The 15219-nt window shown below is 33.4% G+C and overlaps 1 protein-coding gene across 5 annotated transcripts in view; it reads left to right on the forward strand.

Moving 5' to 3' along the window:
• The window catches only part of LOC126741686 (protein sprint), a 188003-nt gene that overhangs the window by 166509 nt on the left and 6275 nt on the right, over nucleotides 1–15219 (forward strand). For all 5 annotated transcript variants that reach the window (XM_050448215.1, XM_050448216.1, XM_050448217.1 and 2 more), the window contains 7 exons: nucleotides 3584–3736; nucleotides 3805–3949; nucleotides 4068–4342; nucleotides 4413–4690; nucleotides 13064–13387; nucleotides 13506–13775; nucleotides 13849–14017. In XM_050448215.1, the coding sequence (XP_050304172.1) occupies nucleotides 3584–3736; nucleotides 3805–3949; nucleotides 4068–4342; nucleotides 4413–4690; nucleotides 13064–13387; nucleotides 13506–13775; nucleotides 13849–14017 (1614 nt within the window). The remainder of the gene's footprint in view (nucleotides 1–3583; nucleotides 3737–3804; nucleotides 3950–4067; nucleotides 4343–4412; nucleotides 4691–13063; nucleotides 13388–13505; nucleotides 13776–13848; nucleotides 14018–15219) is intronic.

Consider the following 15219-nt stretch of genomic DNA (forward strand, 5'->3'; position numbering starts at 1 on the left):
AAGACAATATCCCAGTAAATTTAAGTATATTATGTTTTTTATCAACATGCGACAGAAATATTCATCAAATACTGAATATTCTACGATTTTTTTATTCCCGATTATTTTTTTCTAGGCAAAGAAAGAATATTCATATATTTCCTTTTTGCTTCTGGAATATCCCAAAAAAATATCTACTTTTATTCCTTGAATATTCCTAGACAAAAAAAACAATTATTCAACAGAAAAATATTTTGTTTATCTTGAGAATATTCCCATTTTCAAATCTTGTGTACAAGAATATTCTAAAAAATTATGGTCTAACGTATATTGTGAAGCATATTCCTGGAAAATTGATTATTCAAACGAAATGTTTATGTAGGAATATTCTGTTTATCTTTTTGTTTCTGTTTCTTTCTGTTTATATTATTTTTTTTTAAGAATATTCATTTATTGTCTTCTTGGTCTTGGAGCATTTCATATATGCTATGAATATTCCAGGAAACCTTTGAAAAAATCAAATGTACAATTTATTTATTTTAAGAATATTCCAAAATCATTGAATCGAAGAGTATTTGGAATAACCCATTATGGTTAAATATTCGCGAAAAAATCATTTTTCAATTTATTAGAGGAATATTCCTTAAGATAATATCCCAATAAGCTTGGGAATATTCTTATATACTCCATTAAATTTTTATCCCTGATTATTTCTTTCTGAGTAAAATAAATTCATTTATTTACTTTTTGTTCCTGGAATATTCCAAACAAAATTTGTGGTTTTAATCCCTGAATATTCCTAGACAAAAAAAACCAGTTATTCCAAAGAAAAATTCATGGAATATTCTGTTTATCCTATGAATATTCCTTGAATATTTTCTGAACAATATTCTTGGATTTTTTCAAATAAAAATACTAAAGGCAATAGAGGGAAGAATAGTTCAATAATTATATGACGCAACATCGAATATTCCAGAAATTTCTAAATAACTAAGAATATTCTATTACAGAAATATTCAGATATATTATTGATTGTTTTGTGATCATTTGTTAAAAAATATTTGTACAAGAATATTCTTGATGATTTTTCTAATTTCGGAATAGTTGGCTATGTTCCACAAGGTGTATTTTTTACGCTCGAATATTCAGTAAAAAAATCTGATGTACTATTTGTTCAATTCTGGAATATTACTAGCGAGAATATTTATGAGAACATTCGATATTTTATAAGTTTTTGGTGCATTTTTTAAAGAATGTTCCCGAATTTTTCTTCTTGAAAGAATATTTCTAGGTTTATGATTGTTTCTGGATTATGTCTAATATTCCAAAAACTTTAAAAGTACTGAATGCGAAAAATCACTGGAATATTCTGTAAATATTTCAACAATTAAAAAACAAATTCAGCCATGCAATTTACACATAGTTCATAAAAATCCAATATCCCAATAAACATGCGAATATTCGGAATATTCTATAAGAATATGCAGATAAGATATAAATATTTATTTAAGAATATTTTTATATAAGCACTATTATAGGCGATAGAGAAAAAAAGAAACGTTCGAAAATTGAATGAGACAGAAACGAATATTCTAATAATTAAAAGAATATTTCTGATTAATTCTCCCTTTTAAAGAATATTCATAGAATTTCTTATTTACACGATATTTTATTTATTCTTAGGATATTCCAAAACAATATAAATATTATTTTGAACAAGAATATTCTTGAATATTCTTATATTCTCAATTTCTAAAAATATAAATATTGAATAATGTATGAATATTTTTGCCAAAATTTAATCAATTTATTTCAGGAATATTCTTAACAAGACAATATCCCAGTTAATTTAAGTATATTATGTTTTTTATCAACATGACAAAAATATTCATCAAATACTGAATATTCTACGATTTTTTATTCCTGATTATTTTTTTAGGCAAACAAAGAATATTTATATATTTCCTTTTTGCTTCTGGAATATTCCAAAAAAATATCTACTTTTATTCCTTGAATATTCCTAGACAAAAAAAAAACAATTATTCAATTGAAAAATATTTTGTTTATCTTAAGAATATTTCCATTTTCAAATCTTGTGTACAATTTACCAAGTGGTCCAAGAATATTCTAAAAAATTATGGTCTAACGTATATTGTGAAGCATATTCTTGGAAAATTGATTATTCAAACCAAATGTTTATGTAGGAATATTCTGTTTATCTTTTTTTTTCTGTTTCTTTCTGTTTATATTATTTTTTTTTAAGAATATTCATTTATTGTCTTCTTGGTCTTGGAGCATTTCATATATGTTATGAATATTCCAGGAATCCTTTAAAAAAATCAAATGTACAATTTATTTATTTTAGGAATATTCCAAAATCATTGAATCGAAGAGTATTTGGAATAACCCATTATGGTTAAATATTCATGAAAAAAATAATTTTTCAATTTATTAGAGGAATATTCCTTAAGATAATATCCCAATAAGCTTGGGAATATTCTCATATACTCCATTAAATTTTTATCCCTGATTATTTCTTTCTGAGTAAAGTATATTCATTTATTTCATTTTGTTCCTGGAATATTCCAAAAAAAATTTGTGGTTTTAATCCCTGAATATTCCTAGAAAAAAGAAACCAGTTATTCCAAACACAAATTCATGGAATATTCTGTTTATCCTATGAATATTCCTTGAATATTTTCTGAACAATATTCTTGGATTTTTTTAAATAAAGATTATGTGACACAACATCGAATATTCCGGCAATTTCTAATCAACTAAGAATATTCTATTACAGAAATATTCAGATATATTATTGAGTGTTCTGTGGTTATTTGTTAAAGAATATTCTTGATGATTTTTCTAATTTTGGAATAGTTGGCTATGTTCCACAAGGTGTATTTTTTACGCTCGAATATTCACTAAAAAAATCTGATGTACTATTTGTTCAATTCTGGAATATTCCTAGCGAGAATATTTATGGGAACATTCGATATTTTATAAGTTTTTGGTGCATTTTTTAAAGAATGTTCCCGAATTTTTGTTCTTGAAAGAATATTTCTAGATTTATGATTGTTTCTGGATTATCTCTAATATTCCAAAAACTTTAAAAGTACTGAATGCGAAAAATCACCTTCTGGAATATTCTGTAAATATTTCAACAAATTCAGCCATGCAATTTACACATAGTTCATAAAAATCCAATATCCCAATAAACATGCGAATATTCGGAATATTCTATAAGAATATGCAGATAAGATATAAATATTTATTCAAGAATATTTTTATATAAGCACTATTATAGGCGATAGAGAAAAAAAAGAAGAAACGAATATTCTAATAATTAAAAGAATATTCATATAGTTAGATTATGTTAATATTATTCTGGAATATTCATAGATTCTTAAAAAATTCTAAAGGCAATGAAATATTCTGTTTATATAATGAATATTCCAGAAATTCTTCATTTAATAAAAAAAATCTTATCGATATTTCCGCCTGATGAGTGACATTATTGACAGCCGTGACAATATTAGAGACGTACTCAAAGTAGTAATGAGCATCACTGGATTAGCCGGTAATACAGTTCTCTTTTTACTTTTAGGCCTTATATCGTCTTCGGTAGACAACTTAAGTCCGAAACAGAAATTTTTAGGCTTAAGACGTCCCGACTTAAAGCCGGTTTTACCACCGCTGGTGAAACCTAAGCCTAGCAATCAAGAAACTTGGCAAGTGGACAGTAGCTGGAAGTTTGTCAGTACGTACTCACTTTATACATTAATTCCTTCCGTCATTAATTCACTAATGCATTCATTTTAACTGTAGCCAACGAAAACGATATAAATATGGACTCGAGCGATCCGGACTACGAGTCCGACTGGCCGCCGGTGCCCAACTTGCTCGGCTCTCTAGATTACACTGGTGACAGTTGTGACGACAGACCGACGTTGCACGATTTGATCTCAAAACGGTAAGAAACCGTGAATTATTGCTCACTTTAAAACTGTATCATCGGCATACAGAGGTGGGTGGGAAAGATGTGTCCTAACGTGGTGTAGAGGTCAAGCGTAAGTAAAATTCTTTTCAAGGTATCCCGACATCCGTACGCCGATAGATGTCGCCCTGGACGACGACCGTTGTCGAATTTCCGCCTACGATAACGTCGACCTGGAGCGGAAAATCCCCCGTGCCCCTCCGTCGGAAATCAGCGAGCTGACGGAGTTTTCCGACCCGTGGGCGGAACCGAATCCGGTTATCACGGAAACGGACGAGTCGTACGCGGAAATCCACAGCGCGCACAAGATGAAATGCGCCTCGATCAACCGAAGTCGCAGCTTTCGGGACCGCTTCGATCATTTATTATGTGAGTAACAACCCGCGAGGAATATTCTCCGAATATACCGAAAATGTCCATCCGATCTTTTTTTTTGTAGCGTCAGCCCGTTTCGAGAGTCTAAAGGCGCATTCGGATCCACCCTCGAGGGCGGCGGGGGTGTCGATACGGAACTACGCCATGGAACTGGCGCAGGATAAAAGTACGACTTTTGCTCAAAATATCGATAATTTTATCGCGTGCACTTGCGAGTCGAAAGAGACGAATCCGCAAGTCGTTATGCGGAACATGCGTCAGTTCATGTCGGGGATGAAGAATTATTTGGTCAAGCATGGCGAAAAGGGGTTTTATAAGGAGATCGAACGGGAGAGGAATAAGGTAATTTAATTGCACGAACTTTTTATGAATATTCCAGGAGCTTGTGGCATATAATACTTGACCCATGAACACGTTTCTACTCTCAAATCCATCCTCAGGAATCCCTTTAGGGTGTCGTGAAAAAATTTTGAGAATATTCTCACTGGTTCTTAAGTTATACCTAAAAATGTCCACGAATGTTTAGGAAACTTGATATGTGTTTTAACCCCCCTTAAATATAGTGGCTCCTGGTCCTTGGTTGACAAAATTGCCTCTAACTCGGAGAGTTTTTGAGGTACAAGAGATATTTACATATCAAATTGTTGCAAATAAAATGACCTTTCTTCCGCTATAATCCTTTTAAGAATATTCCTATTATTTCGTGAAATATTTTTAAGAATAGTGAACATTTGCCAAAAAAAATAGTAAAAATATATGACCCAACCAAAACTGTCCTAACTGGAGAAATTTTTAACCCAGAGCGACGTTTTTACCCTCAGGGACTCCACTTTGTTGTCTTGAAAAAATGATGAGAATATTCCTAGCGGTTCCCAAGTTATGACCAAAAATGTTCACTGTTGAACAGAAATCTTGATGTAGCAATGTGTTTCAAAAACTGGCTAGTCTTAGTTGACAAAATGGTCTCTAACTTAAAGAGTTTTTGAAGTACAAAAAATGTTCATATATCAAATTGTTGGAAAAAAATGGCCTTCCTTTATCTATATAACCCTTTTAAAAAAATTCCAATTATTTCGTGAGATATTTCCAGGAATAGTAAAAATTAACGGATAAAATTTACAAAAAAAAGTATCCCAACCAAAACGGCCCTAACTGGTGAAATACTTAACCCAGGACCACGTTTTTACCCTAAAATCCATCCTCAGGAATCTCTTTAACGCGTCGTAAAAAAATTTTAAGAATATTCTCAGTGTTTCTTAAATTATACCTAAAAACGTCCACGAAAGTATAGGAAACTTGATGTGTTTCAAAACCCTCAAATCTGGCGGACCCTGGTCCTTGGTTGACCAAGTTTTTGAGATACAAGAAATATTTATACATCAAATTGTTGTAAATGAATCAGCCTTCCTTCCGCTATAATCCTTTTAAGAATATTCCTATTATTTCATGAAATATTCTTAAGAATAGTGAACATTTGCCAAAAAAAATAGTAAAAAGGTATGACCCAACCAAAACTGCCCCAACTGGAGAAATTTTTTACCCAAGACGATCTTTTTATCCTCAAATCCATCCTCAGGGATTCCACTTTGTTGTCTTGAAAAAATGATGAGAATATTCCTAGCGGTTCCCAAGTTATGACCAAAAATGTTCACTATTGAACAGAAATCTTGATGTAGCAATGTGTTTCAAAAACTGGCGAGTCTTAGTTGACAAAATGGTCTCTAACTTAACGAGTTTTTGAAGTACAAAAAATGTTCATATATCAAATTGTTGGAAAAAAATGGCCTTCTTTTATCTATGTAACCCTTTTAAAATACTCCAATTATTTCGTGAGATATTTCCAGGAATAGTAAAAATTAACGGATAAAATTTACAAAAAAAAGTACCCCAACCAAAACGGCCCTAACTGGTGAAATACTTAACCCAGGACCACGTTTTTACCCTAAAATCCATCCTCAGGAATCTCTTTAACGCGTCGTAAAAAAATTTTGAGAATATTCTCAGTGTTTCTTGAATTATACCTAAAAACGTCCACGAAAGTATAGGAAACTTGATGTGTTTCAAAACCCTCAAATCTGGCGGGCCCTGGTCCTTGGTTGACAAAGTTTTTGAGATACAAGAAATATTTATACATCAAATTGTTGTAAATGAATCAGCCTTTTTTCCGCTATAATCCTTTCAAGAATATTCCTATGATTTCATGAAATATTCTTAAGAATAGTGAACATTTGCCAAAAAAAATAGTAAAAAGGTATGACCCAACCAAAACTGTCCTAACTGGAGAAATTTTTAACCCAGAGCGACGATTTTACCCTCAAATCCATCCTCAGCGACTCCACTTTGTTGTCTTGAAAAAATGATGAGAATATTCCTAGCAGTTCCCAAGTTATGACCAAAAATGTTCACTATGTAATAGAAATCTTGATGTAGCAAAAACTGGCGAGTCTTAGTCAACAAAACTGTCTCTAACTTAACGAGTTTTTGAAGTACAAAAAATTTTCATATATCAAATTGTTGGCCTTTCTTTATCTATAACCCTTTTAAAAATAATCCAATTATTTAGTGAGATATACCCAGAAATAGTAAAAATTAACGGATAAAATTGTCGAAAAAAGTACCCCTACCAAAACGGCCCTAACTGGTGAACTACTTAACCCAGGACCACGTTTTTACCCTAAACTACATCCTCAGGGACTTCACTATACTGGTATGTGTATATATTTGTAATACGTCCCGAAAGAAATAAGTCAAATGCTTGCAATGAAATGAAATATTCCTCTAATGCCTGATGGTTGATTCCAAGAGCCTGGAAAATATGATTTTCTTCAATTTTTGGAAATTCAAGTTAAAGAGAATTTTTTCCAATAGTTTACAAAATCAATCAATCAAAAAAATCACTCGAAAACATTGAAATGTTATTCCAAAAAAAAACGTTTACAAAGTACATCAAGAAACCCCTAAGTCCTAAAGCTTCTTCTCTAAGATCTTTTAAAGCAATTTCAACGTCCTGCTTATTCTCTGCCTCTTTGATTTTGCTTAAAACTGTTCTGGATTGTTGCAGTATTAACGAGAGCTTAGTCCGAAGGTTTCCAGATATGTCCTTGCTAAAGGAGCTTGATTTGAGGGTTTATTTGAGGAATTTAAGTCGCTTTTCTCAAGCTTCTTCCAAGTACTTGAAGTTAATCTGAGGGCACATTCCAGAATTTTGGTGACTTTAGTTGCCTCTAAGAGTGTCTTAAGTACTCATAAACTTATTCCAGGAACTTGAAAGTGACTACCTGTGTAATTGCAAAAAAACCTGGTAAACTATTTCAAATTTCTGAAGGAGATACCAAATGCCTTTAATGCCTGGAATAAAATTAAACATTTTTCTGATAGCTGCCAAATGACTTAAGACCCTGGACAATACAATATAAATGATACAATACAAATTCAATGAAAAAAGCCTGGATAACGTAAGCCGGAAATTCCGTCAAAAATCTAGAACAAAATGATTTCGTAAGATACTCTCTCAAGAATAGTAAAAATTAACCGAGGAAAAGTGCCCTAACTGGCGCAATCTTTAACCCAGAACCACGTTTGTACCTTTAAATTCATCCTGAAGGATTCCACTATATTGCTGTGAAAAAATTATGAGAATATTCCTAGTGGTTCCGAAGTTATGACCAAAAATGTTCACTATTGAATAAAAATCTTGATGTGGCAATGTGCGTTTCAAAAACCTCAAATCTGGCAGGTCTTGGTCCTTGGTTGATAAAATTGTCTCTAACTCAAAGAGTTTTTGAGGTACAAAAAACGTTCGTATATCGAACTGTTGGAAAAGAAGTGAGGTTTCCTTATTTATAACCCTTTTAAAAATATTCCAATTACTTCGTAAGATATTCGCAAGAATATTAAAAATTGACCGAGAAAATTTTGGAAAAAAAGTGCCCTAACCAAAACTGTGCTAACTGGGAAAAACCTTAACTCAGGATCAGGTTTTTACCCTCAAATCCGTCTTCAGGAACTTCACTATGTTGGTGTGAACAAATTATAAGAATATTTATAGTGGCTTCGAAGTTATGCCTAAAAATGTTCGATATTGAATAAAAATTTACGGGTCTTGGTCCTTGGTTGACAAAATTGTCTTTAACTTCCAGAGTTTTTGAGGTACAGGAAGGGTTCACATATCAAATTGTTTGGAGAGAAACGCCCTTTCTTTCCCTAAAAACCTTTTAAGAATATTCTATTTAGTTCTGAAGATATTCCCAAGAACAGTAAAAATTAGCCGAGAAACAAATTTCTCCAACCAAAACTGCTCTAAGTGGCAAACTCCTTAACCCAAGACTACGTTTTTATCCTCAAATCCATCCTCAAGGACTCTACTATATTGGTGTGAAAAAATTATGAGAATATTCCTAGCGGTTCCGAAGTTATGACCAAAAATGTTCCCTATTGAATAGAAATCTTGATGTGGCAATGTGTGTTTCAAAAACCTCAAATCTGGCAGGTCTTGGTCCTTGGTTAATAAAATTGTCTATAACTCAAAGAGTTTTTGAGGTACAAAACACGTTCGTATATCGAACTGTTGGAAAAGAAATGGGTTTTCCTTATCTATAACTCTTTTAAAAATATTCCAATTATTTCGTAAGATATTCCCAAGAATATTAAAAATTGACCGAGAAAATATTGGAAAAAAAGGGCCCTAACCAAAACTGCGCTAACTGGGAAAAACCTTAACTCAGAATCAGGTTTTTACCCTCAAATCGATCCTCAGGAACTTCACTATGTTGGTGTGAAAAAATTATAAGAATATTTATAGTGGCTCCGAGGTTATGCCTAAAAATGTTCGCTATTGAATAAAAATCTTGATGTGACCTTATGGGTCTTGGTTCTGGGTTGACAAAATCACCTATAATTCGAAGGGTCTTTGAAGCACTAAATTGTTAATACATCAAATTGTTGGGAAATAAGTGGCCTTTCTTTCGCTAAAACCTTTTTAAGAATATTCCAATTATTTCGTAAGATATTTGCAAGAATAGTAAAAATTGAAAAAAAAAATTCCTGTATCTAGCGAAATCCTTAACACAGGACCACGTTTTTACTCTTAAATCCATCTTCAGGGGCTCCACTATACTGCCGTGAAAAAAACATAAGAATATTTTTAACGGTTTTAAAGTTATGGCCAAAAATTTGCCCTATTCAATAGAAGTCTTGATATGTGTGTTTCAAAATCCTTAAATCTGATGGGTCTTGGTCCTTGGTTGACAAAATTGCCTCTAATTTCCAGAGTTTTCGAGGTACAAAAATGGTTTACATATCAAATTGTTTGGAGAGAAACGCCCTTTCTTTCCCTAAAAACCTATTAAGAATATTCCATTTAGTTCTGAAGATATTCCCAAGAACAGTAAAAATTAGTCGAGAAACAAATTTCATCAACCAAAACTGCTCCAACTGGCAAAATCCTTAACCCAAGACTACGTTTTTACCCTCAAATCCATCCTCAAGGATTCCACTATATTGGTGTGAAAAAATTATGAGAATATTCCTAGTGGTTCCCAAGTTATGGCCAAAAATGTCCACTATTGAATAAAAATCTTGATGTGGCAATGTGTGTTTCAAAAACCTCAAATCTGGCAGGGCTTGGTCCTCGGTTGATAAAATTGTCTCTAACTCAAAGAATTTTTGAGGTACAAAAAACGTTCGTATACCGAACTGTTGGAAAAGAAATGGGTTTTCCATATCTATAACCCTTTTAAAAATATTCCAATTATTTCGTAAGATATTCGCAAGAATATTAAAAATTGACCGAGAAAATTTTGGAAAAAAAGTGCCCTAACCAAAACTGTGCTAACTGGGAAAAACCTTAACTCAGGATTAGGTTTTTACCCTCAAATCCATCCTCAGGAACTTCACTATGTTGGTGTGAAAAAATTATAAGAATATTTATAGTGGCTTCGAAGTTATGCCTAAAAATGTTCGCTATTGAATAAAAATTTACGGGTCTTGGTCCTGGGTTGACAAAATTGTCTCTAACTTCCAGAGTTTTCGAGGTACAAAAATGGTTTACATATCAAATTGTTTGGTAAGAAAAGCCTTTTCTTTCCCTAAAAACGTTTTAAGAATATTCCATTTAGTTCTGAAGATATTCCCAAGAACAGTAAAAATTAGCCGAGAAACAAATTTCTCCAACCAAAACTGCTCTGAGTGGCAAACTCCTTAACCCAAGACTACGTTTTTACCCTCAAATCCATCCTCAAGGACTCCACTATATTGGTGTGAAAAAATTATGAGAATATTCCTAGTGGTTCCGAAGTTATGACCAAAAATGTTCACTATTGAATAGAAATCTTGATGTGACAATGTGTGTGTCTTAAAAACCTCAAATCTGGCAGGTCTTGGTCCTTGGTTAATAAAATTGTCTCTAACTCAAAGAATTTTTGAGGTACAAAAAACGTTCGTATATCGAACTGTTGGAAAAGAAATGGGTTTTCCTTATTTATAACCCTTTTAAAAATATTTCAATTATTTCGTAAGATATTCGCAAGAATATTAAAAATTAACCGAGAAAATTTTGGAAAAAAAGTGCCCTAACCAAAACTGTGCTAACTGGGAAAAACCTTAACTCAGGATCAGGTTTTTACCCTCAAATCCGTCTTCAGGAACTTCACTATGTTGGTGTGAACAAATTATAAGAATATTTATAGTGGCTCCGAAGTTATGCCTAAAAATGTTCGCTATTGAATAAAAATATACGGGTCTTGGTCCTTGGTTGACAAAATTGTCTCTAACTCGGAGAGTTTTTGAAGCACTAAAAATATTAATATATCAAATTGTTGGGAAAGAAGTGACCTTTCTTTCGCTAAAACCTTTTTAAGAAAATTCCAATTATTTCCTAAGATATTTGTAAGATAAGTAAAATTTTCAAAAAAAAATTCCCTGCCAAAAATTCTCTAGCTAGCGAAATCCTTAACACAGAACCACGTTTTTACTCTTAAATCCATCTTCAGGGGCTCCACTATACTGGTTTGAAAAGATTATGAGAATATTTTTAACGGTTTTAAAGTTGTGGCCAAAAATTTGCCCTATTCAATAGAAGTCTTGATATGTGTTTTGAAACCCTTAAATCTGATGGCTCCTTGGTTGACAAAATCGCCTCTAACTTCCAGAGTTTTTGAGGTACAGAAAGGGTTCACATATCAAACTGTTTGGAAAGAAAAGCCTTTTCTTTCGCTAAAAACCTTTTATGAATATTCCGTTTAGTTCTGAAGATATTCCCAAGAACAGTAAAAATTAGCCGAGAAACAAATTTCCCCAACCAAAACTGCTCCAACTGGCAAGCTCCTTAATCCAAGACTACGTTTTTGCCCTCAAATCCATCCTCAAGGATTCCACTATATTGGTGTGAAAAAATTATGAGAATATTCCTAGTGGTTCCGAAGTTATGACCAAAAATGTTCACTATTGAATAAAAATCTTGATGTGGCAATGTGTGTTTCAAAAACCTCAAATCTGGCAGGTCTTGGTCCTTGGTTAATAAAATTGTCTCTAACTCAAAGAGTTTTTGAGGTACAAAAAACGTTCGTATATCGAACTGTTGGAAAAGAAATGGGTTTTCCATATCTATAACCCTTTTAAAAATATTCCAATAATTTCGTAAGATATTCGCAAGAATATTAAAAATTAACCGAGAAAATTTTGGAAAAAAAGTGCCCTAACCAAAACTGCGGTAACTGGTAAAAACTTTGACTCAGGATCAGGTTTTTACCCTCAAATCCATCCTCAGGGACTCCACTATATTGGTGTGAAAAAATTATGAGAATATTTTTAACGGTTTTAAAGTTATGGCCAAAAATTTGCCCTATTCAATAGAAGTCTTGATATGTGTGTTTCAAAACCCTTAAATCTGATGGGTCTTGGTCCTTGATTGATAAAATTGCCTCTAACTTCCAGAGTGTTCGAGGTACAAAAATGGTTTACATATCAAATTGTTTGGAAAGAAAAGCCTTTTATGAATATTCCAATAATTTCTTAAGATATTCCCGAGAATAGCAAAAATTAATCGAGAAAATAAAAAATAAAAATTCCCCAACTAAAGCTGCTCTAACTGGCAAAGTCCTTAACCCAAGACTACGTTTCTGCCTTCAAATTCATCCTCAAGGACTTCACTGTTTTCCACCACTATTGGTGTGAAAAAATTATGAGAATATTCCTAGTGTTTCCGAAGTTATGCCCTCCAATGAATAAAATCAATAAAACCGTGTGAAATATGTAATTTTTCATTCGTGGCCTATTCAAAGAATACTAATAGCAAATGTTTCATGAAAGCCTCTTCAGGAATATTCCTTTAAGGTTCAGAACATTCAAACTTATTTTCCTTGTTATTTAATCCGTATAGAAAGTATTGGAATAGGTTAAACTGCCTGAAGATTGTAAATACTAATTACAGTCTATATTTAGATCGATTATTGTGTCACTAAGGGTGAACAAATATGATCTAGACATGTTTAGAAAATGAGCCAAAGTGTGAAGACCACATTTATGACACAAATAGGCAGGATTAGAGTTTTTAATATAATGTGAATTACTAAGACTTGATTCGTTTTCACAATAGTAAAACGTTTATTGGATAATTTTAAGTAAAAAAACTGACATTTCTTTAATGAATATTTTAAAGCACAGTCTAAATTCCACTGACAAAAATCACTTTCTCTAAATATTCCGGAAATGTTTCAGCTAAAATCGACCGAGTTCCTGAACCTCGACGCCATCCTGGAAGGCGTGATGCACAAACTGGTGGTGAGACCGTTGAAGACGCACCTGCACAAGCTCTTCTTGGACTATTACACCAAAACGGGAGACATAAGACTGTTGGCGGATAACATCCAATACGCCTCCACCCGGCCCATCCACGAATTGGCCGTCAAACCGCGAATAACGCTGCCATCGGAGAGCGTCCTCGGCCGAATAGCCGTGTACATCCAGAAGTTGCAACAGGTCGACTCTCCGTTGGAGAAACTGGAGAATTTGTTGGCTGCTATCGCGATTATCTTTAACTCGGTAAGGGTGTGTGTGGCAATACCGCTCTAGTGTAGAAAACAATCAGTATCAGTTTTCCAGCCGAGCGTTGTTGCCTAAAAAGGGTTGAATCAAAGATGCTAATGAATGACTGTTTCAGGTGAAAACCAACCATCAGCTGACCGGATCCGGTAAATGTACGCAACTGGGTGCGGACGATTTCCTTCCGATTTTCGTGTGGGTGTTGGTGAAAACGAACTTTGTGGCGGCGGAAATCGAGGCGGAATACATGTGGGGGCTGTTGCATCCCTCCCTGTTCTCTGGCGAGGGCGGCTATTATTTGACCACCCTCTCGTCGGCGGTGCACGTACTTAAACATTTCAAAAAGAGCTGTGAGGATAGCAACAGTCAAAATCACGTTGAAAACGATGTGAGTTTGTTCGTCTCTCTTTCTATTAGATGGGGAGGTTAAATGCTGTTCTTCTTTTTTGTTTGCTGTACAGTCTGTGTTAAAAGTGGTCGTCCCGGACGAACTTCACGGCTCGATTTTGACGAAAACGGTACCGGCCAGGCCCCAGATGACCACCAAGGAAGTGTGCAAGATTATCGCGCATAAGGCGCGGATTACCAATCCGCAGGATTATGCTTTGTATAGACTTACCGCCGGTGAAGGTAAGAAGATTTTTAAAGAATGTTTCAATTATTTATTGGAATTTGTAATTAAAAAATGCTCTAACTGAAAGTGACATTAGAGAGGAAATCTTTAACTCAGAATCACGTTTTTACACTTAAATCGATCCTTGAGATTTCCTTTATATTAGTGTGAAAAAATTATGAGAATATTCCCAGTCGTTCTCAAGTTATGCTCAAAAATGCCCTGTAATGAGTGAAAAACTTGCCGCTGTCGTTTGTGTTTCAAAAACCTCAAACTTGGCGGGTCTTGGACCTTGGCAGACAAAATTGCCTCTAACTCGAGAAGTTTCTGAGCTACAAGAATTGTTCTCCTATGAAATTGTTGTGTCAGAAATGCCCTTTCATTGAATTATACTCTTTTAAAAATATTCCAATTATTTCATGAAATACGCCTAGGATTAGCGAACATTTACTAAGAACATTAGCAAAAAAACATGCCTCAACCAAAACTGCTATAACTACTAAAATTTTTAATCCAATACAACGTTTTTACTCTTAAATCCATCCTCAGGAATCCCTGTATATTATTGTGAAAAAATTACGAGAATATTCACAGTAGTTCCCAAGTTATGCCCAAAAATGTCCACGAATGTTTAGGAAACTTGATATGTGTTTTAACGCCCTTAAATATAGTGGCTCTTGGTCCTTGGTTGACAAAATTGCCTCTAACTCAGACAGTTTTTGAGGTACAAGAATTGTTCTCCTATCAAATTGTTTAGTAAGAAATACATTTTCATTGACTTAAACTCTTTTACAATTATTTGATTTAATTCATGAAATATTCCCAAGAATAGTGAACGTTTGCTAAGAAAATTAGCAAAAAAGCATGCCCAACCAAAACTGCTATAACTACTAAAATTTTTAATCCAGAACGACGTTTTTACTCTTAAATCCGTCCTCAGGAATCCCTGTATATTATTGTGAAAAAGTTATGAGAATATTCACAGTAGTTCCTAAGTTATGCCCAAAAATGTCCTCTAATGAATAAAAACCTTGATGTTGCCGTATGTGTTTTAATAACCTCAAATTTGAGTGGTCCAGGACCTTGGCAGACAAAATTGCCTCTAACTCAGACAGTTTTTGAGGTACAAGAATTGTTCTCCTATCAAATTATTTAGTAAGAAATACATTTTCATTGGCTTAAACTCTTTTACAAATATTTGATTTAATTTATGAAATAT

Source organism: Anthonomus grandis, chromosome 10, assembly GCF_022605725.1.
Source record: "Anthonomus grandis grandis chromosome 10, icAntGran1.3, whole genome shotgun sequence".
NCBI classification, from domain to species: domain Eukaryota; kingdom Metazoa; phylum Arthropoda; class Insecta; order Coleoptera; family Curculionidae; genus Anthonomus; species Anthonomus grandis.